The sequence below is a fragment of the Chelonia mydas genome, chromosome 7 (genome assembly GCF_015237465.2).
Source record: "Chelonia mydas isolate rCheMyd1 chromosome 7, rCheMyd1.pri.v2, whole genome shotgun sequence".
NCBI classification, from domain to species: domain Eukaryota; kingdom Metazoa; phylum Chordata; order Testudines; family Cheloniidae; genus Chelonia; species Chelonia mydas.
The window spans coordinates 106,908,042-106,931,337 of record NC_057853.1 but is presented as its reverse complement, the minus strand read 5'-3'; the positions used below and the strand labels follow the sequence as shown (position 1 = coordinate 106,931,337).

General features: G+C 41.1%; 1 protein-coding gene across 5 annotated transcripts in view; it reads left to right on the top strand.

Annotated features, from left to right (window-relative positions):
• Positions 1–23,296, top strand: part of GRK5 (G protein-coupled receptor kinase 5) — a 229,373-nt gene that overhangs the window by 122,912 nt on the left and 83,165 nt on the right. For 4 of the 5 annotated variants that reach the window (XR_006292229.1, XM_027826655.3, XM_037905857.2 and 1 more), the window contains one exon: positions 20,281–20,393. Coding sequence is in view for 3 of the 5 variants with exons in the window: in XM_027826655.3 (XP_027682456.2) it covers positions 20,281–20,393 (113 nt within the window). In the remaining 2 variants the exon portion in view is untranslated. Of the gene's footprint in view, positions 1–20,280; positions 20,394–23,296 lie in introns of those variants that run through there. The other variant, XM_037905858.1, reaches the window with a different exon arrangement.

Genomic DNA, 23,296 nt, shown 5'->3' with positions numbered 1-23,296 from the left:
GGGATTCCTCATAAAAGAAACCTTGAAAGTTGGCATGAGGATAGGAAGGAATTGTAGGTTTATTCAGGGCATGTCCAGGTGTCCGTGAATGTCATTTTATATGGCATGTTTATTTTTTAACAGACATAATTAATTCAAGAAGCTGGTTCCACTTGTTATATTTTTAGATAGCACTCTGGTCAATTAAATGAGGGAAACCTTATTGCTTCCTCATACTTGGATCCTAATGAAAAGAACAAGAACAATGGTCTTTTAGGGGCAAAAGTGAAATGAGTGATATGTTTTTAGACACTCAGCACTGAGTCTCAGAGACACACGTTCTTACCTAACGTATCAGAGGTTAGAGTTCATGCCTGTGGAACTTGTTCCTCTATATATTCTGCTACACAACAGAAGTATTGTATTGGCACTTGCATAACAGGTACCACCATTGCCCATGCATTTAATGTATTTAGTCACTAAACAAGATGCAATGACATGTTTGAGAGTGGATTTACAGCACAGATAGAACAGCTAGTCAAGTGCAGAAGCAAAATGTCTGTTTTATTGTGGACTGTTTACTGTGCATCTAATTCTGTGCCCCCAACTCATGTTGAGTAACACCTCTCTTTGCAAATGGTCCAATTAAAATGACAGCATCGGACCCTGGAATTATGGCATGCCTCTTCCAGGTTGGGTTACTACCCTGAAGCCTACAGCATTTACCTCAAAGAGAGAGGAAACTAATAACTAGCCCATTAGAAGTACTGCTAAAAATTACTGAAAAATAACATGTATATAAATACCATAATATTGCAATTTTCAGCTCCATTATCGTGCCAGAGCTAGAAACAGATGTTCTGTCCCCATTACACAGAGGTCATTCCCAGATATGTAGTGGGAGCAATGCCCTTTTTGCTATTGCTCCTGGGGCTGCAAGATATTGAACCTTAAGTATATCACTAGTCTGGAACTGAATATTGTCAGTCCAGCACCTCAGGCCAATCTTACTTGCAGGGGTGATTACACATGTGTGGGGAAAAAATATTCTTAGGGGTGGTTTGTTTTGTTTTTAAATGGCAGCTGTTTGTGGCCCTTATTCAGCCAAGCATGTGCTTAACTTTAGACAATTCTTAAGTACCGCTGATGTCAAAGGGGTTTAAGTGCTTTTCTGACTCAGTGACTGAAAGCCTTTCTGAATTTGGAATATTAGAAACATAGCAGTCCGCGCAGAGAGCAAATGAGAGATCAAAGTGTAAGACACAAAGTGCAAGATGCAGTTTTTCATGTGGCTGTCACCATCGCACACCTGGAGTATATGTAGAGGATCACACCTAATGCAAAAATCCTACTTTCATGCAACACTAAACAGTGAATGCAACAAATAAGACTCCTGCAACCCTGTGAATATAGCAACCTTCGCACATCCTTTATAGTTGTTTTAAATATATTTAGCAGAATGAGTATTATATGCAGCTACACATTTAAGAAGAACTGGAATATCTACAAGGGGGAGAATTAGCGTTGCTCTAGGATCTGTAATTTTTGCATTTCCAACTTTAGCATTTTGACTGTGCAACTTTAAATGTTTTAGGAGCATTATTTTAAGGTATTTAATTTCCTTGATGGGAAGTAGGGTGAGCAGTATATGTGCGGGGAGCAAGGGACAGGAGGGAAAAACTGTCTCCAGTTCCATAGCTAATAGGCACCAGGTGGCCAGGGTTGATATTTTAATAGATGCCACAATGCTTAGAGCTATGGATGCACTTTTTAGTTTTAGAAATCTAAATAGATAATCTGCAGATTGTCCCAAATTACCAACACACTGAGGCCATAATCTTGCCTGCTTTTGTCCCCATTGCAAGCACGTAGGGCTTGAATGACAGTGAAAAGAGTATAGTTCTGCTGTGTTTGGGGCAGGACGTGGAGACTGTACATAGGGGGTTCTGCTCTCCACGGAGTGTGCTGCAAAGATCCTTTTTCTACAATAGCTCAGAGGAAGACAGGGGGTAGGGCAGTGTGGAGAAGAGGGGATTAGCCAATGAAGAGTGACAACATGGCTCCATTGAGCAAAATCTCTGTGTACGAAGATGACCAGGGCATGGAGCAACTTTGCTGACACTTCCCTTGCTGGGGGAGGATTCTGTCATCCTACCTCACAACCCCTGCAGAGAAGCCTGCTTCCTGTTTAATGAGGTGAAATTCATTCCTGTGTCAACACACCATCTATTGTAAGGGACTATGTGATGCACAGGCTTTGTGTTGGTCATTCCGCAGGTAGTTCTTGGTCAGCATGTGCTACTTCCTGCATTCCCTCCTCTCCTCTCTCTCTCCACAAATGAGATGAGTGGAAAGCAAGATGGGGAGAGGAATACCATGGAGATTGCAAAACATTCTGGGGGGAATGTACTTTTCCATGCATTTCTTGCTTGCTGGACGGTACATTCATCTTTATCTGATGACAGTATTATATGCCACGTTGTGCTGGTAGCCAGGCAGCGACCCAAAGCAACAAATCCAGATGCCAGTGAAACTTTCCATTGACTGAAGTGGGGTCAAGGATAGCAATAACTCACAATTCGGTCTCTTTTGAGGCCACAATGCAAGGCTTTGTACAATATTTTAAACTGGAAGTTACTCAAAAAAAATCTGTCAAAATATTATCGATAACTTTTACTACACATCTATACCAGTGACTTTTCATGACTTAGAAAGAAAATGCATTAGTTCCTTACTGACATCTTATACTTTACCCTTGTTGGCAAATTATAGCAGTGGTCCGTGGTTCAGCCCCAAATGGCCTTTTTCTTAAATCAGGATCCAAGGCCAGATTTTATAACATATTGAGTCCTTACCAAAGGTTAAGTAATATTGAGAGAGAAGAAAATCTTAATATGGAATATCCATAGTGCAGGGATGGAATGAATTTCTTAGATATAAGAGTGTGAAATAATTTTAAGCATTAATAAAGATGAGGATTAATAATTATTATAAACCTATAATATGAAGAATATTTTAAAACATCCTAGTCGTTCTCTCTTCTGAGCTCCTCACTGAATCCTGCCCACCCCATATCTGTCTAATTTTTATGGTATGGTCACTGGGGCAGACACTGTCTGTAGCTGCCATTTGAGTGCCTGATTCTGCCTGCGTTACACACATTCAGTGGCACCTTATTTTGCAAGCAGTTCTGCTGAGATCAGTAAAACCTTACAGAATAACTCAGCGTAAGGAGGGCTGGGCATAATTGGGCCCGTCACAGATAATACGTAATAACTTGTTATTCCAAAAGCCAAAATCTCTGAGGAATGGTTATTGTAGGTGGGGCTGGTAGCACTGTGTATTATTAAGGTTAAAAGAAAAGGAGGACTTGTGGCACCTTAGAGACTAACCAATTTATCTGAGCATAAGCTTTCGTGAGCTACAGCTCGCTTCATCGGATGCCTGGTTATTAAGCTTGTTCATTATAACCTTCCCATTATAAAACCCTGTTTCGGTTGCCCCAATGGGGCATTGAGGGGGCAGCCGGAATGGTCTCTGGGATCTCAGTTCAGGTGCCCAGACCTGGATCTTGCCCTGAGCTGTAATTGCAGGGAGAGTCCTGCTCAGCCCTGGGCTGGAACATGCTCTCAGTGCTGATGGAGTCTTCAGAAAATTTAGCTTCTAAAATCTAAGAAATCTCACTGAGCATGTACCAAATTGTGATTTTTCTAACTTAGCAAAATATGGGAAGATTTCTACTGTAAATGCCACGCTCTGCCAAATTTCAAGGCCCTGCTCAAAGCATGGGGGTGCTAACGCTTTTGAAAGAAAGGTCACCAGCATTCTTGAACATGGGCAAAATAATATACTCTCCTCTAGCCTCATTCTTGCAACAGTTGCACTGTTGTGGCTGAAATTTTCCCAAAATATCCAGCCTGAGACAGACACTTGATGGGCCAAGACAGTATGGAGGAGGAAACTGCCTGCTTCAGATGTGGTTGAATTCAAACGTGTGCATGATTTCTGATGTGGTCATTAATTGTGTGTTCCTCATGTTCTGTGTGCCTGAGGTGGGGTGCTGGGGTCTTCAGTAGGAGAAGTGCTGAGCACTCACAGCTGCAGATGAAGTCAGTGGGAGCTGTGGTTTGAACATATAACATGCTAAGTAGCATGAAAAATCAGGTCCTAGGCATCGGAAATTGGACACCCAATATTACTGGATAGTTTTGAGCTTAATCTCTCTGTGCCTCAGTTCCCCATCTGTAAATTGGGGAGATACCCCCCTCAGCTCACAGGGATTTTGTGAGATGAAGCTTAGTAACATTTGTGAAGCACTCAGATACAATAGTGATGAGCCCATTGAAAAGACCATCAGGAAAGTTATAAATTCTGTCTTCCGAGCAGGGTTTGAATAGTGTGCTGTAAATAGTGCCCAGGGCCGCCCACTGAACAACAAGGAGAAAACAAAATATTAAGTAGCTGCTCATTTAGTGAGCACCATTCACTCTGTTCAGTGAATGAGGCAGAGGTCCTATGGAAAAAATAGTATGAGATCATGTAATTAAAAACCACGTTATAATGCATAAGCACCAGGGGGCCAAATCAAGTTACACCAGCAGCCTTAATGTAGGCATTCCTAATTTTGGAGTGCTTGACTTGCAACCTTCATAATGTTATTTTAACTTAGATATTTGGCGTGTAATTGCAACTAAAATAACTGATTAATCTAGGGAAGTGACATAAATGTAGGGCAATAGCTGAATTCTTTCTTGCTTAAACTGTTACCAAGAAAATCATTGCTGTTCCCTACCCTTTGGTGAGCAGTTTTGTAATATTTGTTGTCTGTTTTCATGTTGCAGTGGCAGTTTGCATTTTTCCTGCAGGCGGAGTGAATTCTGAAATCCAGTGGCTTTATCCAGGAGCTACTTTATTTGATGTGGCATGTAAGCAGCAGGGATTTCCTTGTCCCTAGTTGGAGAGCTGCATACCTTGCCTCTTCCATGCAAGTAGGATGAAATTAATCAATGTGGGTTTCTCTGGCAAGCAATGGAATTTTCAACCACTGCACAGTCAGGGGCCCAAAGATTCCCCAAAGGGCAAATAAAGAGAAGGGGAGAAAATGCATGAATGAACAGGTCGTGCCAGCACATGAATGCTAAACTTGAGAGTATCTGAAAAGTTAGGTGCAGAGTGTAAATAAGCATGCGTACCCAGTACTTCCATGGCAGGTATCCCATACGTTCACTGACCTTGGCAGCATTACGAGGATAATATTTTTGCAAGAATGAACTGCTCTTCAACAATGTCTCTAATGTTTCAGTGTCGGCACAAATATGCTTTCCTTTCAGATCAGGCATGCGGTTCTTCTTTTTCCACCTCAATTTTTTTCTTCCCCTTGCACAAACATATTTCATGTGGCCAGTGAAAAGGAAATCCTAGTTTTCATTCAAGTTCAGGGACTTGCTTGATGGCTAAGAAGATAGCACAGATCGGTTCCTGCATTCTTGCTCCTTAATGGATCTTGGAGTGATGTTCCTGTTCCATTCTATTCTGTTCTATTTGGATTGTTCCACCTCCCTGCTGTGGAATCTGCAGCCTGAGTTCATGCAACCTCTTAACCAATTAAGAGGAGACTGCTTGTTCTAAATCTCTAGCATAAATTTTTAACCCTCCCACCCCTGCCCGACCCAACCCGTACTCGTCTGGAAACCCATAGTAAACCACGCTAGCAACAACTGTTTATAAACAGCATGGTTATATCTGTGGTAGGAATGGATAGTAAGATTTTTTTTCTGTGTTTTTAAAGGCATTCAACAAATTCTAGCTATCTAGAGTCTCTCAATGATGTCTGTCACTATAGTATCCAAGCCTGTATGAAACATTGCATATCCGTTCCTCCCCCAATTATCTTCATCCAGGGGACAGTGCATTGTGCACTGTTCACAAACCATAGATAGGCTCAGAAGAATTCAAATTTTTTTTGGTAATTTTGATGGAAAATATGAATGTTTATTTTCAAGCATTTTTTAGTTTTTATCTATTTACATTTTCACAGTTGTACAAAATTAGGAATGTTCAGCTTTTGTTGTTTTTTTGATTTTTATCGATTTAAAATTTTCATAATTGTGGGAAATTCTGGGGAGTCAGCCAATTATTTAATGGCAGTAGACATTGAGATTCAGAAAGTTACAGCTTTATAAATTGTTAAAACAACAATTGTCAACATATACAAAGTAAATCTCTTTAAATCAGCAAATCATACCTGTTCTTACTGTTCATTCACTCGTTCATTTGTAACCAGCCTAATTCAAAAGTCTAAATCACTAGATTTTGACTCTAATAAGTCTCAAGCAGCATTTTTCTTACTGTGCCTCTCTGTACATTTTGACAATCATTGATGGGGACATGTTGTTGTAGGTTTGTGTGTGTGTACGATTTCCTTCAGCTTGAGCTCCCTAATTCCTTAAATTCGTTCAATGGCCTCCTATCACCGGGAAGGAAACCAGGATAATGAAGTACAGTGTACACACACTAACCCCCACTCCAAAAGAACCAAACTATAATCTAGAATCTGCACTGAGTTACTGGCACAAAGCTGGCATAACTGATCATTGGAGGGTCACCCTCCCCAGCCATAGAGCAGTCCTGGTGTCTCCTACCTCACTCTACTCCCTACTAGTTGTATAAGTGCTGTACTGGCAGCAAAGGGGGCATGCCCATGACTCTGTTATGCCTGTGACTCTGTTACGCCCATGTCTCTGTTATATCAGACTGATCCTTGACTGCCAGCAGACATTGTAATTTAGAGCAGACTTCTGGCTGCTCTATCATATGCGTGGGGGTTGCCTGGCACACAGCATGCCTGTTTTCATGAGCAGTGCTGTGCACTCCACAGCCTCACATTTTCAAATAAATGAATGGCATTTAGCCACCCAACGCCTCACTGAAGTCAAACCTTATGTGTATATGAAAATGTAGATATACTGTAATTGTGAGATAACCCCACATTTCTCCTTGCTCAATGAAACTCAACAGTTTACATGAACAATGTAAACACATAAGTGGGCACACTACGCTTCAGGGAACATCAAATATTCTGAAACCGTTGAGGTGGTTTGCAAATAGCCATGCCCCTTTGTGCAGTGATCCTATTATCATTGCCAAGCTATGTGGGGTAAGGCTGGGTCAGCACTTGGATGGGAGGCCTTCCAGGGATGCTTAGGAGGTGTAAGGTTGGTGATTCACTAGGTGGTGCTTCCCTTAGAATTAGTCGTACCGCATGGGGCATTCAGGTGTTGTCTTTCAAATGAGAAGCAAATCAAAGCTTCTGACCACTTGTGGTGTGTTAAACATTTCATCGCACAGTTTACGGTAGTGGGGGTGTTAGTTAAGCCCGGAGTTCTTGTCAGTTTCCTGGCGGGGGTGGGGGGGAATTATAGTCTGTCTACTGAAATTCCCTTGGTTGTTTTCAGGGGTGAAAATAACTTAAAGGACTTACTGGTACTCCGGAGTCCTGAGCGGGGGGGCGTGGCCTCGACCAGAAGAGGCGTGTCCTCAACCGGAAGAGGCGGGGCCTTTAAATACCTGGGGCCTTTAAATCACCCCCAGAGCTACCAGCAGCAGAGGCAGCTGGGAGCCCCGGGGTTCAGGGGCGATTTAAAGGGCCCGGGCTCTGGCCGCCCCTACCGCAGCGGAGCTCTGGGCCCTTTAAATCACCGCCAGAGCCCTGCCGCCGGTACCCCGGGGCTCCGGCAGTGGGGCTCGGGTGGTGCTTTAAAGGGCCCGGGGCTCCGGCCACTGCGCGGAGCCCGGGGCCCTTTAAAGCGCCAGCCTTGGGAAGCTGGTCAGGTCCGGCACGGCATACTGGCTCTTGCCGGTACACCGTACCGGACCATACTGGCTTACTTTCACCTCTGGTTGTTTTGCTCATTACTGTATGCCTCTGCGTAGCATTCATGTGTGCTGCTAAACAGTGGCTGCTTTTCTGTGATCCCTGTAAATGCTGTAGCATAAGAATGCACAGCATGTTGAGATGTTTGGGGATGAAAGGCGCTATATAAGTGTAAGAGATTCGTATTACAATATGAAACTAAACCAGGGAATGGAAGAAAAGAATGAAAGGAGATAAAATGAAGAATAAGAATTAAGAGCAGCTTAGAAAATGTATGGATGATCGCTGAGAGGGAAACCATTGTCAGTTTCCTGAGACAAATCAGCTTTCATAAATACATGAAAGAGGTTCCTCGTAAAAATACACTCTCTTTTTAGCTCTCTTTAATATTGTTCAAGGTTTCTACGTATTTGGACACCAGCCACTGAGCCCTCTCAATCCATCACCCTGTTCAGTGAAGAGAGGAGCTTGGTACTGCATACGTCTGTTAAAAAGGAAATCAACATACTTTCCGTTAACAGTCCCCGTTAGCACAAGTTCCTCTTAGTTTCTTCTGAGTTTCCAAATGACTTTTAAATAGCTTTTCCACTGTTAATACCAATTTTACCCAGCATACCAGCGCCTTCACACCCACTCAGCTGGGGTTATCGCTCAGCAGGAAGTTGAAGCAGAGAGAGAACATAAATTAAGCTTATGTCAGTGTTCCGATTACAGAGAGAGACCTTGTTTTTCAAAAGCATTGGTGTTAACTTGTTAAGATAGGTATCTGTTAAAGAGTGAAAATTATATCCATTTCTTCGAAACTGGTGGAAGGGATTGATTTTTAAAAAAAATATTTTACAGTGTGTTACTGGTTGATTAATATAATTATTGGGTTTGTTTTTCAATAGTTTTTAGTTTACTTTAAAAATAAAAAGATGGGGGCAGACAAATGTTTTTAAAAAATAATTTGCCATCTTAAGACTGTGGGGTTTCATTAGTTTGTTTGGGGATTTTGAGTGTGTATTTCAAAACCAGCAAGAAAGAAAGAAATCTAGCAACCAGGGACCAACTAACAGAATCTACTATTTTGTTAAAAGAATCATTAATGAAATGGCTAAGATGTTTAAAACTTGAAGTGGCTACTGGATAGTATGCACAGTAACTATTTTACATAAGGAATTTTATTATATGCACAGTAGAAACTTATATTGCTTATACATGTGCATTGGCATATTTCTTTGCCCATTGCACCGTTATATAGATCTGATGAAGGTTTAGTCTAGACTGATTCAGAAGGCATAGAGTGGTTTTACAGAACTCTTTTTAGTGTTAAGAAAACGATTCACAAGATGTCTCCTTTAGTTTCCTGGAACTGGGATGTTTATTTTGTTCTGTGTACAACAGCAACAGTTCTGTAGAATTCATAACCTTAAACATTCAAATTACAACTTTTACTAAAATATTCTTTCAGCACGTATTACTCAGGATATAACCAGGACAACAACTAAATAAAAGTACTAGACAGAAAATAAGTTGGGTATTTCAGTCAATATCTCTAGGACCAGACATAAGAGCTCCAAGGTAAAAGACAAACTCACTAGCTGCTTTAACTGCTACATCATAGGGATAACCAAACCTTCATTCCCTACTCCAAGGGACACTTCTAGAGTCTGAGGTGACCTTTCATATTTCTTTGGGGGAATTTTTCAATCCATCTGTCCTTGTGGCTCATACATTGTTCGGCATTGTTTAAGAAGACAAAAATTGTTTTCCTAGCCAAACTTAAGTGTCTATATCAGATATGGTTATCAGGGAACTGCTAATTGTTTCACAAAGGCTATAAAACATTAACCATGTTTGTGTCAACCTGGCTGGAGGGAGGTATTCTATGCCAAGGCGGTTGGTGTCATGGCCTGCTAATGGGGATACACAAAGGGAATGCAAATGTCAGTTGTCCATTCAGTAGCGTCCCAACCAATCACATAGGATCCATTCTTGAAGCTTTACTGAGACCCCCTTTGGCCCCCCTACCCCCGGCATGGATTCAGTGACATATGTTTATAAAGGGTGTGATTTACAGGAAGAGTAGCTACTTCTTTACTAGTCGCTTGGATTTTTGAGCTACCAAAGATGTGAAAAAATATACCAGCTCTTCTCAAGTTCATTGACTCCATTAAATACCCTAAATTCTAATTTGTAACAAATGTATTCCTAAAATATAGGATTTGTTTAAGAATGGGATAGATAACCATTAGATGAAAAGGTTAAAAAAAAGCCAAATAAACATTGCTTACTCAGAATATGGATACCCAATTACAGGTCACCTCCCATACATTCTCATCACAGTTAATGCATAGCTGGGAGAGAAACTGAGTGTTTTATTCATGTAAAGCTGTGGTTCTCAACCAGGGGTATGCACAGGTCTTCCGGGGGTACAGCAACTCATCTAGATATTTGCCTAGTTTTACAACAGGCTACATAAAAATCACTAGAGAAGTCAGTACAAAGTAAAATTTCATACAGACAATGATTTGTTTACACTGCTCTATATACTATACACAGGAATGTAAGTAAATATTTATATTCCAATTGATTTGTTTTATAATGATATGGTAAATATGAGGAAGCAAGCCATTTTTCAGTAGTAGTGTGCTGTGACACTTTTGTATTTTTATAGCTGATTTTGTAAGCAAGTAGTTTTTAAGTGATGGGAGACTTGGAGGTACACAACACAAATCAGACTCCTGAAAGAGGTATAGTAGTCTGGAAAGGTTGGGCGCCACTGATTTAAAATGTGCTTGCCAGAGATGGACAAACTGGGCTTGATCCAAAGCCCTTTGAAATCAGTGGAAGTCTTTCTATGGTCTTTCATGGGCTTGGCATCAGGCTCATTATTTGTAACTAACAATTTATTCAGCTGGTTCCCCCCTCCCCTTTTTCCTGTTCACAAATAGTTGGCAAGCAATTTTTTTTTGTTCATGATTCAAAATGGTTTGAATCTTTCATATGAACAAATTTTCACATTTTTTTATCTGCAAAAATTACTTTGACTATACAGTATCTCAATTCATTATTTGAGCTGTGTGATTGGTCACCTAAGTCACATGGTAATATTTATGGTCATCCAATCAGGGAACAGAAGTTTTATAGAGCAGAGGAGGGCTGGAATAACTCAGAGGGATTTCTAGCACTGCCATTGACAGATGTACTTGTCTGTCCATGTCCACAGCCAATATAGACAGCCGGGCTTCATTAAGTTGAAAGATACATGCTACCACACAATTGCTGGATCCCAGGGGCTACACTCCCCTGCCATACCACTTGGCTGTAGTCCTGACACAGGGCTGGATTACCAGATGCCTTCCTGCCAACGAAGTGCTACCACACTCTCAACCCCACTGATGTTTCTGGTGGTGGTGGTGGCCGTACAACTCCCACAACACGTCATTTGCTTTGCTGCTGCTGCTGCTGCACGTTACAAAAAAGTGGGGAGGGGTTAGTCATCCCTCCTGCTGTTCATCCAAAGCCTTTCTCCAAAATCAACAAAGAGATTTTTATAAACATATAAACATTTCTGCTGCAAATGCTCATGCAAACGTATTCATGCAGCTGATCGTGGGATTCGACTTTGCACACAAATTTCCCTGGGGAAAACTTCACCACATCTGTTCACAGGAAACAAATAAAAGGGACCCCCATACCATTGCAGCAAATGAAATTGTGGGAATTTTCTGAAGTATTCTCCTAACCATTTTTTTTTTTTTGCAATATCAGCCTAGGTCTAATGTTTGGAACATTTCATCTTTAGTGTAGTGCTTCTCTAATGCATGGAGTCTATGCATGTAGTGTAACACAGTGAACGCTGAGGGGCTGGGAGGAGGAGAGGAAGGTATACAAAGCATTATCTGAATCTGAATAAATGAGATGATTAAACATCCGAAGATTATATTTGTTTGTTTTAAAAGAGACAGTTGACCAAACAGAGAAAATGAAATTGGCAGGACTTGAAACCAGTTTGAAGTAATTCCATTGTCACAAATAATCTTAATTATATTAGTATTATTAATTAATTAGTGTAGTCTGCATCAAAGCAACACGCAGTCCAATGGGGTTGGTTGTAGGTCTGTCAGAGTTATAAAATCCCACATACAAGGGGGGAAATAACTCAGGCGTAAAAATGTGCTCCAGGCTGGAATTTACTATACACTGTCTGGATGTTTTAAAGTTATACAACTGTGGCGGGGGGGGGGGGGGGGGGAAGAGTGCTTGAGTAGCAAACTGAAAACGATGGCAGTTTAAAATAAAAAATATTGCAAGCCTCTCAACTGTAGCGTAGTCTAATCCATTTTAGTATTTAATGTAAATAAAAATAATAAATGGGTGAAGTATTGAATTTTAGAAAATGTGTGCTTTTGTTAGTGGTAAAGTAACTCCTTTCCAAACCTTATTTTTAGGATTGGTATTATGCACCTATGCAGTACAGACATTGTGCTAATCTATATACTTGTTAAGACAGGAACCATGGCCCAGATCCTCAAAACTCCCTAATACCCTTAGGAAATCAAAGGGAACTAGCACTTTTGAGCATCTTGGTCCATGTCCTTGTTTTTAATCTCTGTAAAGTGCATGCAAAATGATGGTACAGTATAGATAGGCTTGTCAGAATTCAATTTTTTTTATAATTGTAATGAAGAATATCAGATGTTTATTTTCAAGCCTTTTTTAATTTTTATCGATTTTAAATTTTCACAGTTGTACAAAGTGATGGGTTTTAAGTGATTTTTTTTCTAATTTTATCAATTTAAGTGGTCACAGTTGCAGGAAATTTTGGTTGGGGGGGTTGGACAATAATTATTGAATAGCAGTAGACACTGAGATTCAAAATGATAACACTTTATAACCGTTAAAACACAAGCTATCTACATCACATGTCAAAATATGCAAAATAAATATCTTGAAGCAGAATTTTTCTTATTTTTCCTATTTTTGCCAGTTTTGATGATCATAGATGGAAATGGTTTGTTGAAATCAACATTTACCAATAAAACTGTAATCCTTCCCAGCCTACATGTAGATGTTCAATATAAAAAGAGATCTGTTGTGATCTGTTGGGCTCAATGTCTACTCTATGGATTTGGATTACAAGTAATTAGCAAGGAATTTTAAGACTATCTAGTAGCACTAGGGAAGGGTGAGTTCTGAGGATCCAGTTCAGTTCTTCAAAGAATAAACACATTTTCCTCCTTGTGCTGCATCCGTTGTTATTGTTCAGGCCTTATTATACTGGACCTTAAATCCCCGGCACTAGCCACTCTTGAGTGATGTGCATCTCAACTCAGGGACATTCACTCATCAAAGTATTCCTTAGAACTGGGTGAGCTGGGGCTGAATCTCTTCATCTTCCTAGACAGTCACCACTGTCTATGTTGGTTTCAGGCTAGCCAGAAGCTGCATGCTTATAGGAGGGTTTTCTCTGAGAGACACTAGCACTTGAAACAATATTAAGTCAATCGCTCCTGAAGAAATTGAGTGATAGATAATCTAATCTAATCTATCACAGTTATGTGGTCCTATTACCATAGTATCTGAGCAGTTCACAACCTTTAACATATTTATCCTCACAACATGCCGGTGAGGCGGGAAAGTGCTATTATCCCCATTTTGCAGATGGAAATATTGTGCGCCACTGAGCAGTGGGTGCAGCATTATCTGTAGAGTCTGTCTATATTCAACAATTATAATGTGACTATCATCATAGTTTCTGGGGATTTCCTGGGTGAACTGAGTTATAACTTTTTCTCCCTCTTGTGTTCTCTCTTTAAAATGACTAGATTAGGGTGACCAGTATGAAAAATCTGGACACTTTTTTTTTCCCGAGGGGGGGAGTATAATTGCATATATAAGACACTGATGCTATTTTGGGACGTCTGGTCACCCTTGTTTAGATCTGATTCGCTTGGTTAATTTTTAGGCCAGGATTTTCAAAAGTGACTAGTGATTTTGAGTGCCCAGCTTGAGACATCTTAAAGGGGCCTGCTTTTCAGAGGGCGAGTTCTCAGCACTGTCTGAACCCGTAGACTGCCACATTCACCCGGTGGTAAAACAGGTGAGACCTACGTTGCATACCCACCAACTTGCCTGCAGTATTCCTCCTAAGTCACCAAGCAAATGTTTCTCTTCCCACTGTAAATACTTTTCCAGCAGGCAGAGCTGGGGCAACAATGCCCCTGCCTCCCCATTAAGAATAAAATACTCTATGAGCCGTGGAACTGTTTTTCAGAGATAACAATGCTGAACTCTTGTATGGTGTTTTTCTTATTGCAGATTGCAAATACATGGCTCCCCGGTAAGCCTTATGCAGCTCTCAGATCTATGGTGATAAAGACCAGAATAGAATCGAACAGAATAATTGGGGGAGCCCTGGTGTAAATGAGGCTGAAGTTGGCTCTTTAATTTGGAACACAAGGATGGTCTTTTGTAGTGAAACACATTTATTATAGGAGATGAAATGCCATATTTTATAGAATGTAATAGCTGGCATTCCAACTTTGCACTTTATTCTAAAATATAACAGTAACACAGACACTGTTAATAATGCAATCAAAGCATTTCAGGCCCTTTTAAATCATGCACAAAGAAGCCTTTGATAGGAAGCAACTTTCATCACCCTCAAAGACTGGATGGATTAGTGTGCTCTGTTTATATGTAGGTAGTTGTAATTTCACATTCGACTGGAGAAGGGCAAGAATAAATTATTGCAGTAAGCACTAGTGTTAGACTTACTGGTTTTAAAAGGAAAAACATATTTCTTTTTAAAGTGTCTCTAAATGGGGTTATTCAGTGTTGTAAAAGGTACTTTCCATTATTATGCTGATGGTACACATAACAATTATGTTTATATTTTAAAGCACTCATGTTCTTTTTTGGATAAGCAAATAGTATATTCCTTTAACATTTAATTTATTTCCTGCTTTTGTCATTTTTTTGTGCTTTTGAGAGATTACATTTTGTAAGCAACGTTGGGCAAAAGATGGAGGTGATTTTTGTTTTGCAAAACCTATTTGGGGTTTAGGTTTGCAAAACCAAAACGAAGGGCAATTAGGATCTATTTTATATGAACCATCCTAACTTTGAGTAGGGGACAGAGCTGTTGGCTGAATGGTTCTGGTTTTACCCCATCTCTAGATAAAAGTTCCACGCATGCCTAAGCTGGTTCAGAAGCTGCATATTGTTCTGACATGTTTCAACACCTTGGGAAAAATTTGCAAATTTGGTGTGATCTTGCAATTTACACTAGACCTGAAAACATCAGAATAATTTTGTCAGCCTAATGTCATTATCCCTCTCCAACTTTTTAGTCCTTCCCTAAAAAACAATAAAATCTGTATTGCAAAGATTAAAAAAAAGAATCCCCAAATCTCCCTCCAAAGATGTTGAGGCCCTCTTTAGAGCTGGTAGAAAATGCTAATTATGTTGCATGAGATTTGGGGGAGGGGGAAAAATGCATTTTCTTTTACCCAAAATCAAAATCTATTCATTTTTATCAGTTTTCAAAAAACCGTTTTGATCATTTTTTTCAGTGTTACCCCACTTCCCCCAGCCCCCCAAATAAACCAACAACCCCCACATTTCATTAAAAAGTTTTACCAAAAGTAAAACAATGTTAATGGAAACCATTCCATTTATTTATTTATTTACAAAAAGGTTGACCAAAATGAAATTTTGGAAATGGGACTATTCACGTGCTTAAAGTTAGGCATATACTGTTAAGTACTTTGCTGAATTGGGGCCTTACTCAAAAGACCTATTTTATAGAAACATCTCCCAGGGAACAAGGTTAGCCTTATGACAGTGAACAGTAGTGACCTCCGCTTTTCAAGACATAATTAGCTCAATGAAAATGCTGTTGGCCAATTCCAAATGTTCAAGTGGTGTTTAACGTATGGAACTCCGAACTCTTAATATAGAAATTACCAAATAAATGTACAATAAGCCTGGAGTGAATATAATTTATCATCTAGTATTTGTTACTATATTTTATTTAAAGAAATCTTTTCTGCCATCTTTTTAATAGCCTCCTCTATTAATCTGGACAGTTGCTTAATTGGGATGATAAACAGTTCACTGGCAGGACTACTGTATTTGCCAATCTCTAAATAAAGAAACTGAAAGGTTAAAACTAACTGACCTCCTATAGTTTTCACCCCTCCCTTTTTAAAGATCCATTCTGTCTGTGTGTGACCTTGCAGGTGTTAAAGCAAAAGTCTTCCAAAATGGGAGGGGTAGTCTGCTTGCAGAATTGTTTTAGTTGCACTGCGTCATCACAAACATATGGTTTCACTTCCAAATGTTTAACATTTCCTTCCATTTCCTCAGGAAATCATTCTTTCTGTTTTTTAAACTTTTGAAACTGGATGGATATCTTTATTGGCAGGCAGACAGAAAATGACACAATAATTAAACCCAGTCCAAGATAGGCTTCTGATCATATGATCTGCCCAGCGATCTGTCTTTTCCCTTCCTGGCTGCTAGTCTGTAGTCAAGAATCTGGATGTGCAATTACAGCACAGCTTGCATTGGTTTTGCACTTGTTTAATATAACAAAATTGTCACCTTCTGGGCTTAAGCTGAGACATATGGTTTCACTTCTTAATTCAGAACATGGTGCGTTTATCCCAAAATACTAATGCAGGCCAGAATCCTGCAACTGACTGAGCAGGGTCAACTGCAAGATCAGGGCCTAGGGGAAAAAAATTATATCACCTAAAAGGAATGAAAACAATTACACCATTTATTTATGTTACCTATCAAATATATCCCGTTTTTTATCAAAGACAGACTGGCTCCAGGGAACTGGACTTGAGCCTTGTGTTTAGCTGGTGTTATTACTGGTATTTCCTTTTTCCTCCTTAAGAATGGGTTAACATTCTCATGTGCTGGCCATGTTATATAGCTATAGTAGCAGGTGTGTGTTCATTTATTCTCTATTTTATATTATCAATAAAAATAATCTTTAACTTGCTTCATAATGTTTTCTGTATCTTGCATGCCATAATGTCAATCTATTGAATGTATGAATCTCATAGATTATTCAGACAATATATATGCTCCAATACTAGTCTTTAATGATATTATAAGCATTTTAGGGTGAATGTTTCCCATACTATCCTATTTTGACAAATTTTAAAAAGCTGCATATATTTTTATACTATAAATAATTATGCTATAGATAAAATAAGGCTTTACAAGAAGAAACATTTAAAATGCATCAAATGTTTACATATATGTGTACTTGTATGCTGCATTTTATTACATTGATTCACACATTTAATCTATATTAAGAAATCTTACCTTTCGCACTGTTCACTTTACATTGTCTTGGCTTCAGAGCAATCATAGTAGAGTTTGGGACTTTTAGAAGGGCTCGATTCCTAATTTGGGGAAAAGATGAGTGACACAGAGACTCAGGATGTTTTTTCTGAGTGTACATGATGCACAATAAGTACACAATTACTGTTAACCTGGAACTGAGACAGCAAATGCAGCAAAAGGTTTCTATGTAATTCTACCTTCAGAACTCCAGCTAAACCTCATTCGAGGCTCAGCACATTTAGTTTGCCACAGGTCTCTGTTTCTGCCCCCCTATTGCATTGCAAACTCCTACTGAATTTGCTGCCCACTCTGATCCTGGCCCAGGAAAGAATTTAAGCACATGCTTAAAGCGCATGCACATATTTAAAGTTAAGCACTTACTTAAATGCTTTGATGGATAAAGGCTTGTGCCGGGTCTCTTTCAGCATCACTGTTTTCCAGGTGTCATCATCCCAATCCATACTGGTATTCTCTTTATGCCTTTCTCCCTACCATCTGACTCTCCTTCCCGTTCATCTCTTTCTTCCCCTCTCTATTCCAATCAAAGGATTCTCATTTTTATGTCCTCACTTGAATTGAGCAAGTTCTGCTTTGATTGCTATTGCTCTGCATGTGTCTTCTCTCTAGAAACCTACAGGTTTGAGCTGCAAAACCATGCAGCGCTTGAAAGGGCCACTATCAAGGCAGTTAGGCCTAAAATTCAGCATTCTGACTTTCTCTCAGTGTATGCCTGTGTCATACTGTTCCATGCTGCATACCCCAGCCAATACAAACACACCAGCACCACAAGTTGTTGTTAGTGGGTGGTCCAGAGGACAAATTAAGATTAAAATAATGGGCGGCTTGTATAAGAGGCCCTGACAGCTGGCCTGCCACCTTTGGAGCATGCCGCCGCCGCCAAAAGGGCACCCCGGCCGTGGCCCCACCCATGCTGTGCCCCGAGGCCCCGCTCCCATTCGTCCTTTTCTGCCCAAAGCCCCGCCTTCACTCCCCCTCTTCCCGTCCCCGCACCACCCACATGGGGGCCAGAGGGGAGGGCGTGAAGAGGCATGCGTGAGTGGTGAGTGGCTGGCTGGGAGGTGGGTGGGGGGGCCTCGGGGAAGGGGTCAAAGAGGCACGAGAGGTGGGTGGGGGTGGAGAATGGGCAGGGCTCCAGGGGGAGGAGGCCAAGCAGGGGCAGGCCTTGGGGTGGGGTCACGGTGGGATCACCAAATGGAGGAGTCACGTGCCACCCATGATTAAAATAACGATACGCCATTCACTTTTGGGTTCTTGGCAAATATATGACTATTATCCAACTTGTCCAGTATCTTGTCTCTGACAGCCACCGGTACCCGATGCATCAGATCACAGGCACTGACTTTTGTTTTTGCTGGTGGGTGCCCGTTTCTGCCACATCCCCTCCATGTGAGCGGTGGGAGGAGCCTCAGGGGGAAGATGCTGAGCAAGGGCGCGGCCTCGGGGCAGAGTAGGGGGTAGGACCACTGTCTGTGCCAGGGCCCACAAAAGATTAATCCAGCCCTGCGGGTGCTGAGCACCTCCTCTTATTTTTTGGTGGGTGCTTCAGCCCCAGAGCACCCACGGAGTCGGCACTTATGCATCAGAGGATGATGCAAAAAACCCTGCAATCCATACGCATGGGTGCATGCAATCACTAGACTTGTGACCAGCCCCTACATAGGAGGTGGAGGGTGTTTGGCTGCCCCTGCCTTTACAACCCATGCAAAAGATGGCTGTAATCTGGCCATATGTGAGCAATTCCAAAATCGGATATATATTCCACCTGGGGCTTACATCCTGTTATTGCAGGGGATGGGCATGACAAAATCAGCTCTAGTGGGTAAAAACCCTGTTGTGGGTATGTAGAATCTCCATCAAATGGACGGTTCATTCACAGATTCCTGTGTTCACCTATGTTTTTTTCTACTAGTAGAGGGTGGGGGAAATAAACACACAAGCTACTACAGCTGTAAGATAAAAGTAACCCAGGCACTGACAACTTGTGTGGGTTTTGTATGTCTGTTTGCAGTGTTATATTATGTGTTTGGAAGTGAGTTGTTTCCATAATAACAGTGACTGCCATATGGCAACGAGGAAGGCGGTGAAAAGAATGCTTAAGAGAACACAATATGTTGTTTGACATTTTGTGTATTTTTAAAGCAATAATATATCTTAAGTGTGTGCAGCAGCCCCATGCTAACTAGTGTTTAATGCTGATCTTGCAAAGCTAACATTTGATACCAGCTGGTTTATACTTGAGCCATGTCAATTTGTGGTACTCTTTCTTTTTCCTCGTTTTCCTTTTAAATATTGATTCATAAAGTGCTTTTCACTGTAGTCACATGGCTGTTCAGTGCTGTACAATGATGGAACAACAATTAAAAATACAATAAAGCAGTAGGTGAAATAAACTTCTAAAGGGGGACGTCATGTGAAACTCAATCTCATCAGTAAGATGTTGTATGTGCAAAGCCCTTGTTACTGCCAATGAACAGATAACACAGATTTTTAAATACTTTTAAGATATATATACCATAAATACATGTATATCAGAGAAGGGCTTTAGCCACAAAGTCAAACCTTAATTTTCCCAGAGTTTAGCAGCATTCTGACCTGTATTTAAATATATGGGGAACTGGGGATAGGGCTATTGCAAGTTCCCGTTAATTCCAAACATTGATGTAACTACATGTGCAAATTCACTTTTTCAAGGCTTCTGGTAACTCTCACCTGAAGGTTCCCCCCCCCCTCTTTTCCCCACAAAGGTAACCAATATGGGAATTGCCTTCTCTGATTCTATATAACTCCAGAAATGAAAGGTCAACAATTGTCATCTTATCATGGCTGAATGACATGAGCGGGACTTTTTGCCTGCACTAGGAGTGTAGAATTGAGCACGTGCTTGCCTCATGGGTCCTGTGTTTTTGGCTTTGATTTCCCAAGGGGGGGTTATGGTTTGGAGTCCTTTTACTGCGCTCACTTGTGGTGTTTTAAAATTGTAGCCAGCCCAAAACACACACAGAGGATATTCAGGTTTTTACACTCTTTTTTTCTTCTTCTTTTATTGCCTCTAGATAGAGATTATTACAGTTTATGCGACAAGCAGCCAATTGGAAGGTTTCTCTTTCGGCAGTTCTGTGAAACTCGACCGGAGCTTGAGTGTTGCATTAGGTTCCTTGACTCGGTGGTAAGTTAATTCTTCTGATATTTGCAGTGCTTTATTGCACTCTGTTCCTTGGTAATGAACTTAAGAACATCAGAGTAGGAGTACAAAAAATAAACCATTGTTCTTAAGGAGTAACATTCTCTACATGAGCACAAAGATGTGAGCCTTTCATGTATTAGGCTCCTACAGAATATTTGGTTTGTCACCATAAATATCTCTATCATGTCAATAGTCAAAAAAATTTTTGCTCCCTCTCCAGAAGCTTCTTCTTGACATCCAGCAATCATTGTAAACCTTGACTATAAAATATATTGGAAAATACAGGGTTTTTAATATTATTGAATTGACATTACTGATCCAATCCTACTTAAAAAGGAAAAATTTGTATTGGTCATCTGTGAACTCAGTGTAAGAGAGTGTAAGATTTTTTTTAGCTTGATAGACCTCATAAAAAGAATGTTAATGCTATTTGACCAAAATCTTTGTGTAGACTCTGATCCTGGGATTTGGTGGCACAAACAGACTGCTGAGTCCATGCAATGTATCGCAAGATCAGGATCTCATTAAACACAGACTCTTTCTTTGGTTTGTTTATACAATATAAAACGGGATGGCAATTGGTTCTAAGCGTAGTGTGTTAGACTACCATGCTGCCTTGCCTCTGTAACAAATGATAAAGCAACTTTTAGCAATATGCCTTCTTTCATAAGCAGGCTCAGAAATGCTCTACACTCTGCTTAGAACACAGAGACACAAATGTGAAGAATGGCCTTACAATTGCACCCACCACTTTTCATGTCTCTGTTTTTGCAGATGCACCAATGTGGATTTGCATGCATCAATGCATTTGCACGTGCATCGGAGAATTGCACACTCAGACTCTTAGATGTGAAGGGTGGTGAGTGCAGTTTTAGAGGTCAGATTGCGATCTCTTTGATCTCTGGGTTCACCACTTGCAAATACATTTCACAGTTTCCTCATGCTACGGCGGGTGCTCACCTGGCAGAACTTTCAGATTGCTGAGTAGAGTGAAAAAAGGTTACAAATGCCTTTAAGAATATATCCAAGATTGTACTGTTATGCTGTATCTCTGTCATAGGAGGACAGTGAAGGAGCCAAAATCATTATTTTTCAATGGAAAGTGTAGTGCCTACCTCTAAGCATTCTGTGACAGTAGCCATCATGCAGTTGTCATAGAGTAGCTGTGGAGTAGATTCGGTAGGGTAGCCAGACAGCTTCCATCTTGAATTCCTACTGGCAGTGCAACTGGGTAGCTAAATGTGTGCAGATAGCTACATTTACTCGCTACTGCACACAGGTGCCTGCTAGAAAACCTGTGGGCAGCTGCGGGAGGACAGGAAGAAGCTGCTGTCATAGAATGACTCTATTCGTCCTCCATTGAAACACAAGCCGTCTTTGGGATGGATTTTGGCCTCTACACAACAGTTTAGTTCAGGAAATGGGGACAGAAATGAACAGTGGTCTTTGCCTGCCTGATGGAAGTGCCTTTAGTCATCCATTTAAAATGTGCAAAGATTATGTCTTACCTTTTGGTTTGGGAGACAACAACGAGAAAGAATGATCTTTGGTTTCTGTGTGTCTTCCATTTAAAAGAAAACTGGAAGTTTTCAAAATTCAGAGTGGTTACAAAATTTAGGGGCTCTGTGTGCCACTGTTGTCTATTATTAATAGGCTTAGAGGGATTACATTTTTATGAATAAATGTCAATTTCACCATACACACACAAACCAACAGAAAAAATATTTCTGTTGATCATTGAAATTTACAGATAGGCAAAGTAAGAAAAGGGCTGCTAGAGAACTTATTTGAGTTTAATGTAAGGATGTTTACTTTGTATATTTTGACATGTGATGTTGACTAATTGTGTTTTAATGGTTATAAAGCTTTAACTTTTTGAATCTCATTGTGTTATAGTGTCATTAAATAATTATTGTCTGACACCCTTCCCCTCTCCCCCATATTTCTTGGAATTATAAAAAATTAAATCGATTAAAAACCAGGGCCGGCTCTAGGCACCAGCAAAACAAGCAGGGGCGTGGGGCAGCACATTCCTAGGGGCGGCATTCCGGCACCGGCCATGCCGCCCCTGGAAATGTGCCCCTGCCGCCCCCATTCGCCTCCGCCTGCTCCCCGGAGCACGCCGCCGCCACTCCGCTTCTCCCCCCTCCCTCCCAGGCTTGCCGTGTGAAACAGCTCTTTTGCACGGCAAGCCTGGGAGGGAGGGAGGGGAAGCCGAGCAGCGGCACGCTCGGGGGAGCGGAGGTGAGCTGGGGCGGGGAGCGGTTCCTCTACCCCCACCTCCGTTACTTCCTGCGCTCCCCCGCCACCCTCGCTCACCTCTGCTCCGCCTGCTCCCCTGAACGCACTGCCTCTCCCTCGGCTGAGAGGGCGGGGGGAGAAGTGGAGCGGCGGTGTGTTCAGGGGAGCAGGCGGAGCGGAGGTGAGCTAGGGTAGGGGGTTGTGGGGGGGAAGCTGCAGGAGGCAATGCGGGGGAAATGCGGCACGCCCAGGGGAGGAGGCGGGGCCAGGGATTTGGGGAAGAGGGTGGGAAGGGGGGGGAGTTGGGACGGAGGCGGAGGGGGGGCACAAAAAAGCAGTGGTGGCCAAAAGTTTTTTTGATTGGGGTTGCAAAAATCCTAGAGCCGGCCCTGATAAAAACACTTATGCTTAAAATTAAACATGGATATTGCCTGTCAGAATTGCTTTTTAAAAACTGAATTCTGTATTTGTATTCCAGGAATGCCAAGAAGCCTCAGAGATCAGGGTCCCATTGTGCTAGTCATGTACAGACACATAGTAAGAGAAAGTCTAGGCCTTGAAGAGCTTACGGTCTAAATAGATAAGAGAGACAAAGGCTGGGCAAAAAGAAGTATTATTATCCCCATTAGGGTGTATATCATCCT